Source organism: Sceloporus undulatus, chromosome 1 (assembly GCF_019175285.1).
Source record: "Sceloporus undulatus isolate JIND9_A2432 ecotype Alabama chromosome 1, SceUnd_v1.1, whole genome shotgun sequence".
Taxonomy (NCBI): domain Eukaryota; kingdom Metazoa; phylum Chordata; class Lepidosauria; order Squamata; family Phrynosomatidae; genus Sceloporus; species Sceloporus undulatus.
In genome coordinates this window covers 292,945,911-292,968,957 of record NC_056522.1, presented here as the reverse complement: position 1 = coordinate 292,968,957, position 23,047 = coordinate 292,945,911, and the positions used below count along the sequence as shown (strand labels likewise).

General features: G+C 41.4%; 1 protein-coding gene across 11 annotated transcripts in view; it reads left to right on the top strand.

Moving 5' to 3' along the window:
• The window catches only part of NAV2 (neuron navigator 2), a 783,367-nt gene that overhangs the window by 525,969 nt on the left and 234,351 nt on the right, over positions 1-23,047 (top strand). For all 11 annotated transcript variants that reach the window (XM_042439006.1, XM_042438987.1, XM_042438971.1 and 8 more), the window contains 2 exons: positions 4,946-4,998; positions 21,495-21,567. In XM_042439006.1, the coding sequence (XP_042294940.1) occupies positions 4,946-4,998; positions 21,495-21,567 (126 nt within the window). The remainder of the gene's footprint in view (positions 1-4,945; positions 4,999-21,494; positions 21,568-23,047) is intronic.

Genomic DNA, 23,047 nt, shown 5'->3' with positions numbered 1-23,047 from the left:
CTCTCTGGTTGCTACATCTAGTCCATATTTAGAAATAAGCAGAATTTATTAGAAGACAACTGTTTTCTGTGCTACAGTTGTCATTCCCAAGCAAATAGGAATTCTGTGGGTAAAAACTGTGATATGTGGAAAGAAATTGCAATTTACCCTCACAATTGATTGACTGATTGATTGAAATTTTATTTCTATACCACCGTTCCCACGATCACGGCGGTTTACAGACAATACAAATACAATACAATACAGATTAAAAAGAAAACAAATTTAACAATGAAAAATACCCCAAATAAAACCAAACATAACTATACATCATTAAAATCCATCATAAAATCAGTTAAAAATTAATAATCAATCTAAAAATACAATACAATAATCCTGTGAGGTAAATCAGCTTGTTAGAGAGAGAATGGTCCAGTGTTACTCAGTGAGTTTTGTTGCTCAATCATGATTAAAACCTGGATATATTTCTCTAACATGATAGCGAATAAATGCCTGGTTGCTCCTGAGGTATATATAATAAGAGCAGAGTCAGTATGCCTCTAAATATCAGTTGCTGGGAATAACAGTAGGAAGACATCATTGTCTTTACATCCAACTTGGCCATAGGTTTACAATTAAGTGGTACATGGGAAAGGGATGATGGAAAGGATATCTCTTTGGCCTTTTATCCAGCATGGTTTTTCTGATCTTGAAAAGAGTGTAAGAATGGTGGAGCTAGATCAGAACAATCTCAAAAATGTCTTGACTCGGTTATGCGTTCAGGAAAAACAGGCCATTTGTGCATATTTTTATGTATTTTCATACACTTTCAGGATTTTCCGTAGCTGCAGTAATGTCAAAGAGTTCTACTGGGAGTGAACATTTTTTAAAAAGGTCCTTTACACACCCTATTAGTGTGATTATCTTTTTGAATTGTGAATATCTAGAAGACAGCTTTCAGCTGCTACCACATCTCAAAGCCTTCAACATGTGTTATTATCAAGCTTTGCAAAGACCAGCAGGGTGGCATTAATCATGGTTTATAGGCAGCAGTAGTAACTTTGCAGGTTCCATACTACATAGTTCCTGCAATTTTTCTTTTCATCTTAGAATATAATCATAACTGGCTGGCTGGCCTTGGTGTTTTCACTAAGTGTTTTCACCAAGTTTTTGACTTTCTCATTTCTTTGGATCTTTTGACACAACTCTGAGATGGGAAAGGAAAGTATTTAATAGGAGATTAACCAATGTTTTCCCTGAAGTTCCTCCTTTCATAGAATCATAGAGTTGGAAGAGAACCCAAAGGCCATCCAGTCCAACCCCCTGCCATGCAGGAATACACAATCAAAGCACCACCGAAAGATGGCCATCCAGCCTGTTTAAAGACCTCCAAAAAAGGAGAGTCCACCATTCAATGAGGGAGCGTCTTCCACTGTCAAACAGCTTTTACTGTCAGGAAGTTCTTCCTAATGTTGAGGTGGAATCTCTTTTCCTTTAGTTTGAATCCATTGCTCCATGTTCTGCTCTCTGGAGCAGCAGAAAACAAGCTTGCTCCCTCCTCAATATGAGACCCCTTCAAATACTTAAACAACATTAAACAAGGCTATATTGTTCCACTCAACCATGCAAACCCACTGGGTAACCTTGGGCAAATCACACTCTGTCAGCCTCATAGGAATGCAAAGGCAAACCCCCTCTGAACAAATCTTGCCAAGAAAACTCCTGTGATAAGATCGCCTTAGGGTCGCCATAAGTCAGAAATGACATGAAGGCACATGGCGTTGCTGGGGTAGGTTGCAATATAGGGTGGCATCAAGGACATTTCTAGGGGGGTGCGGACTGCACAAGGTGACATCTTAGGGGGTCTGCTTGCTGGTGTATACTATTGAGTCTCATTGCAGTAGACTGGGACTCCTGGAGACTGACAGTCCTGAGAAGGACCCTGTACATCTGCTGCAAGCACCAAGGATGCCAGCTAGGACATTGTTGGCATGCCATGAACTCTTGGAGGACTCTCCTATTTCCTTATAGTGCCTGAACCCCTTCGAGAATTGGGAACAAGGCAGGTAGACTAAAACAACCCAGGATGCAGACAGTCCTTTTGGGTGGTTCACCAGCCAGTGGGGTCAAGTAGACTAGAGACTTTCTCTTCCACAGTGGTCTGATCTATTCCTGTGGGACACTTGGCCTGGTGGCTCCAAGTCTAGGGGTGACAGCATGCGTTGACTTGGGGTAACACTAAGCCCAGTAGTGCTTGTGTCACCCCAAGTCAACTCATGCACTTTCCCTAGTACAGTATACTAGTTATATTTTCAGAGTGGAAGAAATAGGAAAGCATGGCACTGTGATAAAACTTAAGCACATATTGTTATTGGTTTTTAATAGTTAGGTAATTTTAAGGGCGGATATTTTGCATACACACACACTATTTTAACTGTTGTAAGCTGCTTTGATTGTTTTAACAAAAAGTGGGATATAAATAAAAGTTTTATTATTTATTATTATTACATAAATCACATATGGGAAACCCACAAACAGGTCTGGAGTACAGTGATCCCGTTCCGGACCCCGCCATGTAAGGCAAGTTCTGCCTATGCTCAAGTCCCATTGAGGATAATGGGGCTCATGTACGTGGCGGCATGGCAGCGCAAGCACCATTCAGCTTATGCTGGAAACCGTGTAAAAGGCACCCATGTATGATGTGGGCGCACTATTCAACATCTATAACATTGGAAAATTCCTTTATTGGACTACAACTCTTTGGAGGAGGGATTGTGGGGAAAATTCTGGAAATTATCGTCTGAAAAAGAAATGCTGCCAAGTTCTGTATTTGCTGGCCATGGGCAGACAACCAACCTACCCCATTTACCATTTGGTCAACAGTATGCTTGTTTCAAAACAGGATCATCCAAAGTTCATCATGCCAGTGGCTAGAGAACAGAGCCAGTATGTGTTGCTAGCTTTAGAATATTTGATTTGCCAGAAGGATTTGTTCTGCTGGTGACTATCATTTCTATATATATGTTTGGGGAAGCCAACAGCTGCCCAGTAAAAGTTATTTAAGGAATACGTTATTGTAACATATAGTAGAGGGAATATGTTCACTCTCTCCACATGTGATACTTAATACTATGTGTCTCCATGTAGAAGCTAGTAGTCTTGGAATGTGTCTGTCACTGAAGGACTGAAGCCAAGCATTCCTTTCATGATTCTTTCCCATTATTTGAACTGCCTGTGAAGAAGCAACAAATGCCTGGCCAATCCACATCCTGCTTTAGGAGGGTATTAAGCCACTTAATTTGTTCTTTTGACATGAAGAAGGAGGAAGCCATAACTCATTTTCTGAGACTCTGTGGAATTAATATTTTTAAAAGACCACTATTTTGATCAATGTATGTTTTCACCCAGGGGCCATGTTTTCACATGTACGGTATGCTGTGTAGGAGGAGGAAACAGATATATTGTTGGAGAATGTAGTATTACCACCATCAAATTTCTTCTAGTTATGGCTCAGATGGAAATCTGAAATCATTTATATTTTGCAACTTAATCTGATTACTGCCCCCACCTCCAAAAAACTTTACCAGTATCCTAACTCCAGTATACCAGTTTATTCCATTAGCTAGAAAATTGCCTTTGTGCCTGGAGGACTGGGATGCAGGTGTTACCCCTAGTTTAACAAGAGAAATAATCTTAACCAGGTACAATTTGAGGTCCTCACTGGAGTATCAAAATATTTGCCTCTCATTCTTTCTGCTTTCCTTTTATCCCCAGTATCATTGATTGTGGCCTGCTCTGTTATGATATTACAAATGAGTTAATGGATTTTGTATGAGTGGGATTGTTCCTACTATTTATTGATACCAACATGTCCTCTGGCTCCATAATCCCAGATAGCAGCATATTTGGCATGTTTAAAAATGGATCTCTGCATTTGTACAGTTCTTTGTGCAAAGGTTACTTCATACTTTGGGGTGATCCCACTTCATGGCTGTCTGGAGCAATCCTGCTTTGTCTTTACATGTTTACTGAATATTCAGACAAGCCAAATGTCTCAAGAAATGGCAGATTTCATTTCTGTGCTTGTTGCTTTTATTTCTGAAATCCAAACATTTGTCAAGTTCTAGTGTGGTTTTCATTTCATGATGGCAGGCCTTCAAGCATCAGATTTGTTTGTGTATTTGGGTGTTTGTGAGATTTGAAATCACATGGGATCCCTGAGATCTTGGAAGAGACCCTTCTCTTGCAGATATATATGGGCCTGTCCTGTATAGATTTCCAGAAAATCTGGGTCCTCTGGGTGGTGGTGAGAAATGGCCCAGCAGGGGCAGCATCCATGACTTTTTCAGGGGAAAATGTCCCAGTAACTACAATGCCATGTTGAAGGAGCTGAGTAAGAAAAAGATCTGGTTGCTTTAAGAAAAGAGAATATGCTTTGAGAATTATTTGCATTAAATTAGAGAGCACTGGATATATTTGCACTATAGGTGCAGATTGTATGCGGCATCTTCAAAATGTTTCAGCAGAAACAGACAGATTTTATTCACTGCATGTATAATAAATGAGGATTTTCTTTTATATTTTATTTACATTTGATTTGACTTGCACATGTGCATGACTTATTAACCCAGCCAAGCATGCATTCATGCATAAACTGTGATACGGCTTCCATATTTGAAATAATCAAACTGTTAAAGATTACCCATCATTTTGAGAAATGCTGTCAGGCCAGTTGTCTCCTTTTGAAATGGTGGTGACCTTCTCCAGCTGTCTCTGGAGGAATGGCTCAGAAGAAGAATTCAGTTGGATGGCTCAGTGTTGCACACATTTGTTTTGATTGGGCAACCCCAGCTCTAGGCCATTTGATTTAGTTGCAACAAGTGCTCTGAGAATAACTGGACCAGGTGCCTTTACACCAGGTTTTGTTTTGCTTTGTTTCCAATCACACTTTCTGTTCACTTTTTAGCAAATGAAAAAATTGAAGACATCAATGGCTGTCCAAAGAACAGATCTCAAATGGTAAGTGAAAAATTAAACCCATCTACACTGGATTTTCTGAAACTGTGAAGGCTAGGCATACTTATGAAGAAATAAGTTTCTTTAAGTTCTGTTCGACTTACCTTAAGTTCTGTTGGACTTACATTTGGGTTGAGAGTGAAAACATTATGACATTTAATAGCTAATCAACATTTTTTTACTGCTCAGTCCTGCAATATTTTTTTTAAAATACATATTCTTTTATATCAAAAAAGAAAGGAAATCAGTACTCTACTATGATATTTGACTGATAACCTGCTATTTACTCTTTGTGACTGGACCTCAGATTTAGTCCTCACAGAAACTTTCTAGGGTTCATGGAAATTCAGAGTATTCATGCAAGTGTATTGAAACCAGAGTTTTTAATAGTAAATGGAATTTTGAGAATCGTACTGGGAAGAATACAGACTTCTAGTGTATGTGTATTTGCATGTGATACATATGTAAAATAGGTATCATATTTTGTAGGCTTTAAATCAGTTGTCTTACTGTGAAATTCATGTCATACACTATAAAGTGGAGGAGCAGCTAAAAATATTGGCAGCACATCAAAACCAAAGCTCCTTATTGTAAATGTTGGTTTTAAAGGTGTTTTGGTCCTTCTGCTTTTTTTTGAAATGAAGGTATTACCTTTTAAATTATGGCATGAATGTTATCTGTCCCCCCTGCATCAGAACAGGGATGTTTATGTTGGTTTTAGGTGTAGTAAATAGGGGGGGGGGATCATGGGATGTGTATGTAAGAAGCTTTAATCAGAATAAGGTTTCGAATAAGATGATCCGTTTTTTGATGAGGGGATGAAGTAGCTCAGCATATTGAGCCTAATTGCAATTTAAGGCAGATTTCAGGACTGTAAATATCCCTATGTTGAAATGTTAAAAGTAACAGTGATTTCATTTTAGCATATACATTTGCAGCTTAATCCTTGCTGTGTGAAAAACAGTACTAGCAAATAAAGAGCTGTTTTAAAGAATAACAATGTGAATGGACAAATAGAAGAAGTAAAGAACATGGTTCCACAGGCATAAACTAATTATAAAATAATTAGCTGCAATTTCATAAATTATAATTATTTTTGACCTCATGACATGAGTGATGCTATGGCCTACAGGGATGGAGATGGCTCTCCTCCCTTCGCGATTGCACACCACTGGCTTAAACTATGGATTTAGATTAATTGCCATTAGAGTTCATAATAAGATGAACTGGTTAAAGAAGAACCAAATAAGAACCAAAATAAAAACCTTTAGCCTAACTGACATGGGCCACCTTTAGCTAGCTTCATCTGGTTTAGTGGCAGGGACATTCTGATGTAGCAGTACTTTGCCACAGTGATTCAGGTTCCAGTAACATCCCAGATCTAGATGTGGCGTTGTCCTTAAAAACTCCAGCTTGTGGATTGATGGCTTCACCTTGCACAGAATTCAGTACCTACAATTCTGACTGGTGCACCCCAGTGGAACCATATTGCCCCATTCCCTAAGGAGGCTCTCTTATTTGCTCCCTGGTTGACTTCAAAGTATTAATTATCACCTTTAAAACTCTAGATAGCTTGAGGCTGAAATACCAGGTGCAACAGCTTCTTTAATATCTTCAGCTCTCTAGATTTACAACAGAGGGAACCTTCTTTGTTGTGGACTTTGGTTCCTAAGTGTTAAAAATAAATGCCATTTCTTACTTCCTCTTCATGATCATAACAAAGGAGGAGAGGCAATAACTAAATTTAAGACCACAGTCTTACATTTGGACCAGCATAGAAAATAGGAAATGAAGAATAGTGGAACCCAAAGACAGAAGATGAAGGCGGGTTCCAGAACACCAAAAAGTATGTGCTCGGCACGTACTAGGGTTAGAAAGGGGCGTCCTTTCCAGACGCCCCAAACCTAGTACGTGCTGAGCACGTACAAAATGGTGGCGCCCATTCTACATGGACGCCACCATTTTGACATAGCGTAGGCTTAGCGTCCACACATCGCTGCACGGAAATGATGCCGCAAGTGCACTATTGGTGCCTTGCGGCATCATTTCCGCACAGCAAAAAAGAACCCGCTTTTTGCGGGTTCTTTTTGCTGCGGTAGGGAATCACGTGGTTTGTCTGCTGCAGTTCCCTGACACAGCAAACACCAGCGCCGGCAGACTGCCCTTTTGGGCAGTCTGTAAAGCACCTGAGATACAGCTAAAAGGACCTGAAGAAGCAGTGGATCATCCAAACAACAATATCGGGTAGATGGGAAGAAATGCAGCCTTAACAAACAAACCACAAAGTTATCTTATAATTAGAGAAGGAAATAACTGTGGTGACTGTGGTGCTTGCAGTGAAATATTGAATCTAAAGAGTGTACAGAGCTGGGCTTAGACATTCAAAAGAAAGTACCATTCATTTCTCTGCATTCTAAAAATTGTCCTGTGCAATTCTGCATAGAATAATTTCCCCAAATAGTTGGGTATACTATATGCAAATACCCAGAAAAACCTGTCCCAAATTTTCTGTGTTAAACTGTTAGGAAACCCTCGCTGCCCCTGAGAAACAAATTATAATGAATATTGTCTACATTCCTAATTTCAACCAATGGCTTGATAAGGGTATAGCCATTCCAGAGGCTGAGTTGTTTGGGACAAAAGAGTTCCTTAGGTGTGCAAATCCCAAGCCATATAGAATGTTAAAAGTAATAAACCATCACTTTGAATTAATTATAACAGAAACAAGTGGAGATAGAATAGCAGTGGAGGTGCATATCCCCCCCCCAAAATGAACCTCTCTCAACAATCTAGCACTTTATCCAGAATCAGGTGTAGTAAGATTGCAACTGTATATGCATTTGTATGCTTCTCAAGATTCTGTTTAACTCAGCTGAAGTAGGTCCTAGATAAAAACATGACTGGTCCAGTACATAACTTCCAGGATGTCCGGAGCGGCAGCAGTGTTTTTTCCTCCACAGGGAAGCCACAGCTGCCAAACCACGGGAGAGTGCGGGGCGGATTGTATGGGGAGAGGCGTTCCCTCATGTAACACGGGCCCAAGCCATGTAGGGCTTTATAGGTGATAACTAACACTTTGTATTGAGCCCAGAAGCTAATAGGCAGCCAGTGGAGAGATCTTAATACCGGTGTAACATAATCGGATCTAGAAGTTCCGGCGACCAATCTGGCTGCAGCATTTTGAACTAACTGAAGCAGGCAGGCATCCAGAGGAGAGGTGCCATCCTTAGTCACTGTGTCAGTCGGAGACATGGAGAGACAGATCTGGGTGTCATCAGCGTACTAATAACACCGAGCTCCATGCTTCCGGATGATCTCTCCCAGCGGTTTCATGTAAATGTTGAAAAGCATGGGGGACAGAATGGTGCCTTGAGGGATGCCCGATGTTAGCTCTCTTTTACGAGAGCTGCTGTTCCCCAGCCTCACCATCTGGAATCTTCCCGAGAGGTAGGAACGGAGTCACTGGAGTGCAGTGCCCCCGATACCCAACTCTCTCAGGCGTTCCAGAAGGATACCATGGTCGATGGTATCGAAAGCCGCTGTGATGTCCAAGAGCACCAGTAGGGACACACTACCCCTGTCGATACTCAGACGGAGATCATCGACTAAGGCGACCATGGCAGTCTCAACTCCGTGTCCCGCTCTGAAGCCAGTTTGAAATGGGTCCAGATAATCGGCTTCATCCAAGACAGCTTGGAGTTAAAAGGCGACTGCCCTCTCAGTCACCTTGCCCAAAAATGGTAATAAGGAGACCGGTCTATAACTACTCATCTGCAAGGGGTCCAGAGATGTTTTTTTCAAAATTGGTTTTACTATGGCCTGTTTTAAGGCAGATGGGAATGTCCCCTCTCGGAGTGAAGTATTAATTATAACGAGTAGTGAGGATTTTATTACTTCTCCTCCCTGAATGGTCAACCACGAAGGGCAAGGGTCGAGAGGACAAGTCGTCCTTTTTACGCAACCAAGGAGCTTGTCCATGTCCTCCGTATTCACAAACTCCAGAATAACCTTGCTTCCAGAGGCACTGGAAGCCTCTTCATATGACTCTGTCAGAAAACCGGCAACAAGATCAGCTCTTATCTGAGAGATTTTATCAGCAAAAAAGTCATTGAAAGCGTCACAGCAGGCTCTAGTTGGTTCTAGTAAAGGGTTCAGGGCGGCCAGCAATTGAGTTAATTCCCTAACCACCCTGAACTGGGCGAGACTTTGCCAATGCAATCGGTGCAGCACAGAATGAATTCTTTGCTGCATCGATTGCCACTCCATAGGAACGTAACATGTTCTCATGGAGTGTCTTGTCAGATATGCACTGGTGTTTCCGCCAGTAGCGTTCTAGTTGTTGCGCAGCCCGCTTCATCTGGTGTAGCTGTAATGTATACCAAGATCTTCTATTTGGAGCGAGCTGGTAAGGACACTCGGGAGTGATACTGTCTATTACCCCTTATTTTGCTAACATGCCATTTGCACAAAAAATGGTTTTGCACAGAAGCATTGTTTTGTGTGGAACTACGTATATTTAGTGCAAAAATATTTTCTGTACAGAAACTTCTGTTTTACACAAAACAAAATTTAATAAAACATCCTGAAATTTATGGTTTAAAAACAAGCCCTCGTGGCAGTTGCCCATTTTCTTCTGATAATGTCTTGCTGAGGGCATGAACATTTGTGAGTATTATTTGCATTAACCTGTCTTGTGGCACCTTATAGAGTCTAAACTAGACAATCATATTTAGTATGCATAATTTTTGGTGAGCCAGCGTGCATTATCAGATTGGTTCCTGAATACTTGCACCATAATATATGTGTTAATCCACAAATGTGCTACAGGACTCTTGGTTGCTTTTGTTGTCACAAAGTCAGGCAATTTACTTAAACTGAAGTAAATTTAAAGTAATTTCCCAATAGTATATGGTAGAGATGGGTTATGATCAGATAAGGGGACACTCCATTGTGAAATTCAGGGGTGAGCAGCCTCCCTCTCACACTACAAACTATCCCTACTGTTTGCCACCGTTCAGGGATGTAGCCAAGGGGGGGGGGTTCCTTGGGGTCCAGACCCCTCCTTCCATTAGATAAAATGAATGGTGCGTTCTGTCGCGCCGCTGCACCCAAGCCCCATTATAACGGTGGCACTTAGTCTGGACCACCACCCCTTCCCAAAATCCTGGCTACGTCCCCGCACTGTTGCAACAGAGCAGTAACAACATAGTTCTCTGGGTCCATTTTCCCTATAATGTCTTATAGTGTAAGTGTAAGCAGTAAAGCATGGATGGACACTCCAGAGAGCTCTATCTCCTGCCATTGAAAATGTTCATACAGCAGCAAATGCCACAACAGAGGTAGTGGCAGCTCACAGTGCCCAGTGGGTAGGTAGCACCAGTTAGAAGCCAGCTGGCTATGGTTGCACTTGTCATGAATCTCAGCCCAGCCCATTGAGCCACATACCCTTTCCACGCTGTGGTGGAATGAACCCAGATACTGCCTTGGAGTGTTATGGAATCTCCTTCTTTGAAAGTTTTTAAGCAGAGACTGGATGGTCATCTGTCAGGAATGCTTTGATGGTGTATTCCTGCATGGCTGAGGGTTGAACTGGATGGTCTTTGTGGTTTGTTCCAACTCTATTATTCTATGAATACATCCTGCTGAAGGATTGCAACCCAGACTCTCCAGCACGTTCAGCCAGACTTTCCTAGCCCCTACTCTGTATTTTTAATATTATATGATTATTCCACTATTGCATTTAAACTCAGCTTGCATTTTTACACTAGACATTGACATTCTCCATTTTCTTGGAAGCTATGCTTTTTAATCTCCAGTTTAAATAATGTCTTCACATTGAACAGATAGGGAAAAGATTCTGGCAGTATGTCCATGAAAGGGAGTGAAAGAAGATTATTTTCCCCCAGAGAGCAGCACATAAACAAAAAAAGAAACTGAAATAAAACTGGCAGGGATGGATAAGATTGGCTTTCAGTAGCTGTTCCATATTTCTGAGCTTTCCCCCCCTGGAAATTTAATAATCTCTATGATTATGGGCATTTCATAAGAAAGGAGAAACCTCAAGTCCTCCAGAAATTCCTCTAGAGTTTTCAAAGTAGAATGAGAAGAGGGGCTGAGAATTAAACAAGAGTACCTTGGAAACTGTAGTTCAGTTTATCCAGCTGGAATAGTAAGAACCTTGGTAAAATACAAATCTTATGATGTCTAAGGATGGGGCCATGATACTTATAGTGCTATCAAGTTGAAATAATTGTGTAATAGAGGCACACCTATCATTTGGTTGAAATGTGAGTTAATCAGCATCATGGCAAATTCAGTGTGTCAGTATGGTAGTACATGGTACAGTCTAAACAAAGATAATTGTCTTTGGTTACAGAAACAGTAGAACAAGATATCTTATCTTTTTTTTAAACACTGCTATAGAGACCTGCTGTGGTGTAGTAGTTTAAGCACTGAAGTATAACTTTGGAGGCCAGGGTTCGGATCCCCACTGGGTAACTTTGGGCAACTCATACTCTCTCATCCTCAGAGGATGGCAATGGCAACCCCCCTCTGAAGAAACTTGCCAAGAAAAACCCATGGCTGCCTTAGTTGCCATAAACTGGAGATGACTTGAAGGCACAACAGCAACAATATAACCCAGATTCTTCATGTGGTATGACAGTTCTGATAGTACAGCCATTACACTCCTCCAGGCATACATTAGCTATATAAATGGAAGGGGAAAACACTGTGTACACTCTGCATAAATAACCAATGATGTGCTGTGTATACATTCATACTAAGTTGAATATTCATTACAGAAATCAACCCACTGCACCAACCCAATACTCATTGTCTAAGGGGTCACAAGCTATAGACATGTGTTTTGTTCATTGAGATGAGTGTCATCTGCAAATAAAGTAATGCTTTCCATAGTCCCCATTCATTTCTATGAGGGTTATGGAGAATAGCATCCTGCCAGATTGGGCTGAAGCAGTTGTATTTAGCTTTACTATTACTTTACTGTAAGAATTATATATTAATAATGCCTTGGATGGCACTTTTATGTCAGATCATGATGCAAGCTTATAGAACTAAAAAAATACACATTACAGAGATGGTGACTATTTTAAAGTTAGAGAAATTGATTTTTATAATGCAGTCGGCCCTTCTTATACACGGATTTCTTATACATGGATTCAAGCATACACGGTTTGAAAATGTTCAAAAAAAGTATAAATTTCAAATATCAAACCTTGATTTTCCATTTTTTATTAGGGACACCATTTTGCTATGTCATTATATTTAATGGGACTTGAGTATACACGGATTTTGTTATACACGGGGGGATCTTGGAACCAAACCCCAGCGTATAACAAGGGTCCACTGTAGCAGGCAAAAAAAATCTAATTGTCACTGGTTATCTTGAATGTTTTGCTCTGCTTGTAGTTACGCATCTGTATGGATATGCAATATATAGATTAGAACTGTGTTGAAATTAAAAATAATGTAATGATTCTGGCCACCTTTAAGCTACTTCTGATGCTGCTTCTGTCAATGTGTGGAAAAAACATGGTTTCAGTACACATCTCATCTTTTCTTCCGGTGTTGTGCTATAAAGTTACCCTCTGCAACAAGAGGAATAGCAGGTTTGTTGAAAAGCAGAACTGGCTGCCAGATTTGTTCAAAGATAAAAGAAAACACAGAATCTCCTCTTGGCAAATCAACAAACTGTCTTGTGTTTGTTTTGGACTGTGTGCTGGCTTGGCTTGGATAGAAATCTAAGAAATGTCACTAACTTTGTTGTAAACAAAGTAAGTTTTAAGTCTAGATTTTCCCAACTGGGATCTGATTCACACATTACATGTTTCCAAAGCTTAGAAAAGTTACTTTTCTGGTCAACAACTGGCTAAAAGTGACCTTGCTGGCTGTGGGATTCTGCAGATTGAGGTTTTATTATTTTATTATTTTTATTTTATTTACGTTATTTATACCCCGCCCTTCAGCCCTAATGGCTCTCAGAGAGGCTTACAATTATTATTTTTAATTAGATGGTTCCCTGCCCTCAGGCTTACAATCTACAAGACACGACACAAAAGGAGAAGGGAATGGTGGTGGGAAAGGGGATGAAGTCCAGTGGTTCTTCTATTCCTCTGATGCCTGGACCAAGGCAGATGGACTAGAGGGAGGGCTCTTCTTCTTCAGGCTAGCCCTGGTGGAGCTGGGCCAGCCTGTTCACTCCCTCCCAGGCTGAAGGATGACAGTTATGGAGGGAGGAGCCTCTATCTTCAGGCTAGCTCTGGTGGAGCTGGGCCAGCCTATTCTCTCCCTCGCAGGCCGAAGGATGACAGTTATGGAGGGAGGAGCCTCTATCTTCAGGCTAGCCCTGATGGAGCTGGGCCAGCCTATTCTCTCCCTCACAGGCTGAAGGATGACAGTTATGGAGGGAGGAGCCTCTATCTTCAGATATCTTCTCTATCTTTATAAAAAAAGTTTCCAAGATCTGCATATTTCTTTCTGTACATGCATACTATAGGGTAGATTCACATATCTGCATTCTTTCAAGAGTATATAATGTCAAGCTTTATGACATCAATCTCATCTTTAGTCGGATCATGAACTGTGACTAAGAGGATGAGTAGAGAAGTCTCTGCTTCCACGGGTGCTGTTAAATAATTTTAATCTTGCATTCACTGCTTTAGACAGCCATGTGTATTACATTAGTTATGAAACCAACAATTAACATTGTCCCATACCTCAGCATGCTAAGATTTGATGCTTTGACCTTGGCCAACCTTGATTAAACTGGGTGGGTGGGTGGGAATTGCCCTGAGCATATATAGTTTTGAATTTTAACGATGTCATCTTCATAACAGGAATGAATGGGAGTTTGCTTCTGATGACTTTACATTTGCTTCACATTGACTTCATTCTGTTGTAGAAAAAGAGAGCATGTTTGTAAAGTAAAAATAAGAACTTATGAGAACTGACATGCTGTTGGCCACCTTGTTTATAGTATTTTTTGTTAACAAAGAAGAAATCAAAGGATGCTGTGAAATGCAACCCCAGTCCCAATGGACCTTGATGGACCAGCTCTGTTTGTCATTGTTCCCATCATCTAATTCTGACTGGGGGATCACTTGGTGCTCCTTTGCTCTGCATTGTCCAGCCCTAGACCTGGTCTGTCTTGGAGCCATCATTGTTCAAAAATTTTATCAGTGACCTAGATGATGTGGTAGAGGAAATCCTTATCAAGTCCAACCCAGGCTCTGAGATCCTCAGGGGAGGTCCTTCTCTTCTCATTTAGGTCACAAATCCAAAAGCACATGAATAAAATGGGGAATACTTGGCTTTGCATGTGAAAATAATTTGGTGATTATTGAGTACCATACCTAGCAGTGGGATATTACAGCAAGGAAGGCAAATAATATTTTGGCCTGCATTAATAGTACTGTACAGTGGGCCCTCGGTATCCATGGGGGGAGTGTTTCAGATCTCCCTGCAGATACAAAAATCCACATTGTCCTCAATGGTGGCATGGCAATGCGGCTGTGCCACCATTGGGTACAATGGGAGTTCACCTCATATATCCTCCCTCCCTCCCTGCTTTCACCTGTGGTGACAGGTGGCAAGAGACCTCTACCGCTGCAGCTTCCTCCACTGCTGCAGCTTCCTCTGCCGCCATGACTTCCTCCCGCTTCTTCCTTCCTCTTCCTCCATGGCTTCCTCTTGCTTCCTCTTGCCTCTTCCTTTTCCACATTGACTTCCTGCCACCTCTTCTTCTTCCTCCTCCTCCTCCCCCTCCACAATGTGCACTTGCCATCCGCAGATGCATAAATCTGCGGATGGCAAGTCTGCAGATATGGAGGGCCCACTGTACCATAGTTTCCAAAGCTTCATTGCACTGCAGAAATAATGAAACTTGACACCACTTTAAATACTGTACCACTGCTCTGTGCTATGGAATCCTGGGATTTGTAGTTGAACCAGAACTCCCTGACAGAGAAGGCAAAATATCTCACAAAACTGCAGATCTCAAAATTTCATGGTATTCAGCCACGGCAGTTAAAGTGGTGTCAAACTGCATTATTTCTGCAGTGCAGGTGTAACCTAAATCAAGAGAAGTAATAGTCCCACTGGAGTACTGCATTCATTTCTGGATGCCTCATTTTAAGAAAAATATAGAGAAGTTTGTGTGGGTTTGGAGAATTACAACGAGAATGATAAGAGGGAACAGGGCATGTTCAGCCTGGTGAACAGAAAACTGAAAGGTGATTGCACTCCTTAAATGTCTAATGGACTGTCACAGAGAAGAATGTGCAGGTTTGCTCTCTGCTGCGCCAGTGGGTAGGTCTAGGTCTAATGATTTTAAATTACAAGAGGGCAGATTTCAGTTGAACATTGGAAAGAACTTGTCAGTCGTGAGAGTGGTTTGATAATGGAACCAATTACCTAGTGAGGTGTTGGGGTCGCCTTTTCTAGATGTCTTCAAAAAGAGGCTGGACAGCTGCTACATGATGCCCTAGCTGAAGTTCTTGCATTGAGTGGAGGCTTGGATTTAATGGCCTATGGGGGCCCTTTCCAACTCTGTGAATCTGCAGTTATGTGACTCTGCAACTCAGCTTGAAGTTAGGTCACCTGGAGTAGTCTTGGCCTGAGTGCCACATAAGATAGCAGGACATAGCTGGACATTTTCCACGACCGTACCTTCTTTGTAGCATCCTGATTGATGGAAACTGTCAATAGAAACTTAAACTTTAGGGACCAGGCTTTGAGATTCATTTTGGCACATCTGAGTCATATTATCTGTTATAAATTGCACATGAAGTGGCCTAATAGGGGGTTGGGGTTTTTTTTAGCCGTAGAAACATTTTAGAAAATAATTGTGAAACAACCTGCTGACCAGTGTTGTACTGGCTGTTTCAACGACTTTTATTGGGTATCATTTATTAAAAAGTAAATATATTTAACAGATACTTTGGGCACATATACCTGAGGCTGTTATGTCAACAGTACTGTTTAATGGTGTATATAGTTTTCATTGCCACTGTTTACATGAAATGTTGTTGTGTTTCCTTGAGGCAGCAGTTCAGGTCCCTCTCACCCCATCCGTGGATAATTTACATGAACTTGTCCTGCTAGGTATTCCTAGGAAAATGATACCATGACAACTGCCACAACAGATGGTATTTTGCCTGTCTCTAAGATACAGAGCAAACATTCACTGATGCCCTGCCCTTTTGTGATTTGTAAAAATATTTGGGGACTCTACTCAAATGTTATGAAGTAAAACAGGATCTCAAGAAGAAATGTGATGCTAACAGTTAGGTTGTGCTCATTGAGAGAGGTACAAAAATAGAATTCAAGAGGACAATGGATATCATGGGCTTTATATAAAGGATGCTACAATTAATGCCAAAACTTGAATTAACATTGATGATCTTTTAAACCCAACCTTCAATTGAAATGTGAATCAAGATGTAGTAAATATTTTCAGTGCAACGTTTCCCATAGTACCCACTGGTACAGTTTCTTGCAAATTGTCTGCATGATGTCTGTTTATTAGTTAAACAATTAATAAATAGTTGCTAGCAAGGCCTATGAATTCGGCCTCCTATACAAAATGCCCTGCATGAACTGAGGCCAGATCTGGTCAGAATTTAGAGTGTATTTGGTGGTGCTGGAGAAGAGTGCTGAGGATTCCATGGACAGCCAAAAGGACAAACAAATGGGTCCTAGAGCAGCTCAAGCCAGAAATATCCCTAGAAACCAAGATGACAAGACTTAGACTATCATACTTTGGACACATCATGAGAAGGCATGATGGAAAAAACAGTAATGTTAGGAAAGGTGGAGGGAAATAGAAAAAGAGGAAGGCCACATGCTAGATGGATGGACTTTACTAAAGAGACAATGGTGCTTTCTGCATCGCCATTTGGGACATCCTCCGGACGTCCCATTTTAAAAAAGGGGCGTCTCTTATAGACGCCCTGGGCCTAGTACGGACTCCGTCCGTACAAGATGGCGCCGGCCCTTCTACACGGCCGGCGCCATCTTTGCATATCGGACGCTGAGCGTCCGTACGCGTCGCGCCGCTTGTGACGTAGCGAGCGCGCCCCTGGCGCCTCGCTACGTCACAAACGCGACGGAAAAAGAAGCTCCATTTTGGAGCTTCTTTTTCGGTCCGCACGGGAGTCGGGCCGTGTGAAGGCTCTGGCTCCCCCGCGGACCTACTGGCAGCGGCGGTCTGTACCCCGCCAATGAATATGAGTTTGTAGGAGCTGGGCAGAGCAGTAGAGGACAGGGTGGCTTGGAGATGTCTCATCCATAGGGTTGCCATGGGTTGAGATTGCCACAAAGGCAGTTAACAACAACAACAAAGATTTCAGGGCCTGCAGAAAGGCAGGATGGGATCAAACCTGGAGAGGCAGTCCAAGGGAGTTCATGATTCAAAAGAAGGATCAGTGGGCAAAGTGAAGATAAACACTGTGATGAAATCAAAGGAAGGAATGGGATCAGGAACATGTGATCTTCACATGACAATTCCACTAAACAGATTTTATTATCTGTGATGTCGCAGTAGTGCATAGATCAACCTTATTTAGCCTAGAATTTTGGAGCATGATTCCATCTTAACCTCTCAAGGCTTCCTGATTCTGAGCCATCCCTGATTATTATAAATCTACTTTCTCTGACCTAAGTCCTAAGGTCACATTCTGAGCTTTTGGAATGACAAAGGAAGAATTGATATGTCCAAGTGCATTAGCTAGGTTCAGAGTGCAAGAGGTTAAGTTTTATGTTTCACAGAGAACTGGAGGTTACAATTACATAGGTCCAAAACACGTGGGTTTTGGGCTGATCTGGGGGCATGGCGTACAGGAGCGCATAAAAAGTGTTCCTTGCCAGCGCCCCATTCAGGACCATGGCATCTCATCACCGTGGTCCTGCACCAAATGGAGAACGACTGGGGCTGGAGTGGCCAGAGGCTGCTCCAAGCTGCCAAGCTGCTTGACCTCATAGTTATCTCTAGTCAAAATACTCTTGGGAGTATGGAATCATACAGTCCTTTGTTTTCTGTTGGACTATAATTCCCAGCATCCCTCATCACTGACTTTGCAATGGCTGCTAAGAGTTAGTTCAACAACTTTTTGAAAGGCATCAAGATTCCCAGGACTGCTGAAGGAAATACTGGGTATACTGCTGTTCATTTATAGTTCCCTATTCCCCTGTGATTATATTGTTTGGATCATGTCATTATTTTGGACATATATAGGCGGGTTACAGATGGCCCTCTAGGGGCCGTTTTCCCGCCGCCGCCATTCGCTGCGGAGGGAAGCCCCAGCAGCCAGACCGCGAGGCTTCCCTCCACAGCGAAAAAGGAGCACCGAAATGGCGCTCCTTTTCAAAACGCGGAAGTGGCGCCGCGAGGGGCGGAGCGCGCCCTCGCGGCATCACTTTTGCCACGACACGTCTGAATGCACAGCGTCCAAGACATCAAAATGGCGGCGCCCATAAGGATGGGTGCCGCCATTTACGACGCGCTCCGCGCGTGTTGGGGCCAGGGCAGGTTAGGAAGGAGCAACTCTTCCTAACCCTAGGACGCCCCTTTGTAACCCTAGCATGCACGGAGGACGTTGGACGTGGCGGTGTGTAACCTGCCATAGAGTCCTTCCTCTGTTTTCACGGAGGATCTGTTCCAGACCACCACCACCCGCAAAAATGGAAAACCACACATATTCAAGCTCTTTTGGCTTGAATGGAGGCATGCTCCCACGGGGTTGTACAGGCCGCACCACGGGCACACACACCAACCACAGGTGCGCGCCCCATTTTAACTCCCTCCATTCACCCCTGCGGATAATCAAGGGGCGCAGATCCCAAGTCCGTGAGAACAGAGGGAGGACTGTATATTTAATTTCTGGATTTTCTGGACTCTTTACTCTCAATATTTCTGATGGTTATACTCTGGTATCTGAGATGACTGAATTGATTCAACAGAGTGTCTTAATTTTCAATGTGATATAAATAATGGTAGTACTGAGGGCCAAGAAGAGGCTTCACAAACCATACTTAGAGATTTCTTTTTTCTGTTGCGATTAGTGATATTTGCCAGATGTCCTTACTAAGCTAGAAAGATTTTACTACTTGTGCTTTTCTCAGTGCACATCTTTATTGGCTGCTATTATAAGCCTGTGAGCACATCTTAAGAAGGCTAGTTTTCTATTAAATTGTATTTGACCAAATATAGTTTTGGGTCTAGCCAACAACAAAACATATATTCAATGGCAATATTTTGTCATTTTATTGTCAAATATCATCCCTTGCGTGGTAAAGTTAAAATCCGTGTGTGAGTATGCAAACACATGCATGTGTGCATGCACATGCATACACGTAAATGTACAAAATATACACTTGAACTTTTTGAGGGTAAAGCATGAATATTTAGTTAAATATTTTCTGTAGATTATCAGAGGAAATTTGACCCCAACTGCAGCCAGAGAAACCTTTCTTTATTGGATAATTAATATTTGTTTTCTGATCTCATACTATCAAACTTGGCTTAGTTTCCTGTGTCCAAAGCCTTTACTATCTGTAGAGTTCTTTGTGAGGGTATATAAGTGTATTTATCAGATAAATAAATAACTAGCACAACTGGATTGGATTTGGGTAGATTCTTTACTTGACGGATGGATTCTTTACCTGTTTCAATGTGAAGTTTTTTTAATGGGGGTGAGAGTATTTTTATACACGCGTAAGGATAAAATCGACTTTATTTTCTTCATCCTTTTCTACATCCCATTTTAATTAATGAAAACAACATTTGAATATCAACATGCAGCAATAACCCACTGCATAAAAGAAAACAGAAATGAGACTTTTTGCATTAAGATTACTGAAAAAATATGCTAAACAAACAAACATAGGTATTTCTATCACTTTCCAATAAGGAAATGGGTAACTTATCTTGTGGCTATCATGAAGATTCTCCCAAAATCCCATGTAGTCCATTTCATAATTCTTCTGGTTCCATTTATCTCAGATGTAAAGGAGGCCCATGTGAGAAACAGCAGTCATTCTGAGTAATCAGCTGCTATTCACAACATCTAGAGAATTATGTGAGTAAACATGCTCTAGATTCCAGCTGAGGTTTCTAGTTTCCTTTCTTGAATTCTACTGGCTGTTTGGCTGGGAATTTCTGCCAGCTGTCTCACTTGAGTAAATGTGAAACTTTTTCACATCAAACAAACATGGTGCCCCTGTTTTATTTTCAGCGAACAGTAACAAAAAAACACTGGTAGGTTATATTTAATTCCATTCTTGTAGTGGTATTTTTTGGGTGGGAGTAAAAATAGCACACAATTCTATGGGAAACCACATTTTAAAAAGAGGGAGTTATCTATGCTATGAAATCCACCTCTAAAATAAGAGTTCTGTAGTTGTGCTTAAGATCACTTTCGTGTACTTTATGGTCCCAGTAATAACCGTAAAATATAAGGATTGGTAACCTTGGTCAACTTACTGTTACAAGGGTGTGAACCTTATTTGGTATGCTGATCCAGACATGTAGAAGCCATTATCTATATACTGGTCAGGGCATGTCATGTTGAATAAAGGCCCAGACAGGCTGCCCCAAAAGGGCAGGCTGGTGGCGGCCTGTTTCCCTCTGGAAGAATGCCTCTGCCGCCAAACTGCACAGCAGCCCTCCAGAGTAAAAAGAACCCGGAAAAACTGGGTTCTTTTTCCATCACTGGGTGGATGTATATGCTGCACGTCACTTACGTCAAGATGGCGGCACCCGTGTGGATGGGACGCCACCATGATGCTGCCGCTGTGCTGTGCTAGGGTTAGGGACCGTGCCGTTGGTGCGTGGTCCCTAACCCTAGAATCGGCGTCAGCACAGCACTTCGGGACCATCTGTCCCAGGCCCATGTGAGGGACCCTCTGTACCTGGAGGAATACAATGGTATGTGCCCAAACCAATGGAACAAAATCAGTCTGGGGCATGAAGGGTCAAAGAGAGGCTGTGAATTTCTGACCACCCCATCCCTCAAACAATAACAACAACAACAATCTCACAGCCCCTTTACATTTCATTCTTTTATAGAGGTTAACAAATATATAGCTCTTCGGGTATTTTCTTGGCTTTTTGCTAGGACCTGTCTATTTCCTACTGCCACAACTTTATTCATATTTTATCGTAACCATATTTTTCTACAAAGGAGAAAAAACTGCAACTTAAAATGTCATATTATATTATTATCTTTATTGAAAAGGTCTATTTTGACCTTAAATACTCAGTTTGAGAGGAATCCGCCCTCAAGTCTCAAAAGCAATCTTTTTCTGCCTTATAAAATTTCTGTGAGTGACCCTGTGTATAAATATGTATCCCATCCAATGTAGGAGGATTGATTCAAATGTCTACATAACAAGTTGCTATCACATGTACAGTCAAATGAAATAAAAAATATGATTGTGATTGCATTTTCTTTTATCTCTCTTTTTTCCTTGTATTTAAGATTGAAAACATAGATGCATGCCTGAGTTTCTTGGCTGCCAAAGGAATAAACATACAGGGACTGTCTGCAGAAGGTGAGTCTCTCTTGATAGAGTGTCACTTCCCATAGGTGATATATCTATCTACTTCCATTTGCATGCTTTCAAACTGCTGTGTTGGCAGAAGCTGGGACTAGTGACAGGAGCTCACCCCATCATGCAGCACTTCGGCCTTGAACTGCCAACATGCTACTCTTGCAGTCAAAAGAGTCAGCATCATAACCACTTGAGCCACTACACCTTATAGTTAACAACAAAAAGTCCCTGCTCTGTGAAATTTAAAATCTAAGATTAACCACAGGGGAAGAAGGAGGAAGAACTGAATATGTTTAAGCAAAGAGGGGGACAATATATACCTAGTTCATGCATACTTAGTTTTAGGAGCAGGACAAAGGAAGTGTGTGTGTGTTCAGACACCTGCTGGCTTATGGTGACACATGAATTTCATAGGGTTTTCTTAGGCAAGAAATATTAAGAGGTGGTTTTGTTAGTTCCTTCCTCTGAAATAAAGCCTACAGCATCTAGTATTTGTTGATGGTCTCCAATCCAAGAAGCTGTAACAACAGTTTAAATATAGATTTAAAGCAAAGGAAACAGTATAAATGTTTTCTAGGGCACATCCAGGAATAAGGCAGTGAGGTCTTTTCATTATTGATGACAGCGATGGAGAAGTAATGATCATAGACCATTCAATATCAAAATGTGGCAGCAACTGGGACTGCCTTTGAAAAACATCCAGAAACTTCAGTTGGCACAAAGATCTGCAACCAGATCTTGAGATCCTCAAGAGAGGCCTTTCTCTCAATTCCATCCCGTTCAAAATAATGACTGATGAAGATGTGAGATAGGTCTTTCTCTCAACAGCTGTCCCAGGCCAGGCATGAGCAAATGGACCCCAAAATGTAACTCTTAAAACTCCTAACAAACCCCAGATTCCTCCCCAAATGTTTGAATAAGTTTTCTGCTCCCGAAAACACTTGAACTGGACCAAAACAGCTGGATTCAAATGCAGTGGTTTTGTACTCATACCTCTTCAAGCCCCTCACATATACAAAAATCTTGGTAAATATTGATTAGATATGTTGTATGACTTCTAGTCATGTCAAGCATACCAGTGCAGCCTGCTGGAGGAATTGCAGGAGTAAAATATAAATGCCTCCTGCAACCTCCACAGGTCTGGACCTCTCTTCTTAGGGAAGCCAGAATGGTCCCCTCCTTGCAGGCAAAGACCCCTTTTTTTAAAAGAAAAAATGTTTGGCAAGCTTATTCTGGGATTTCTGTTTTTTAAAAACAGGTTTTAAAAAGTTGTTGTAGTATATTAATTATACTACTTTTAAGTTGCTTTTAAACATTTTATTGTGTTTTAAATTATTTTAATGGCGTTAATAGTTTGATTTTTATGCTAATCTTTTGTATGTTTTAAGGCTATTTTATTTATATTATTTCATTTTTAAATTAATTTATACCCTGCCTTTTTGCAAGACTGGCATTCAAAGAGACGTGCATAGTAAAATAA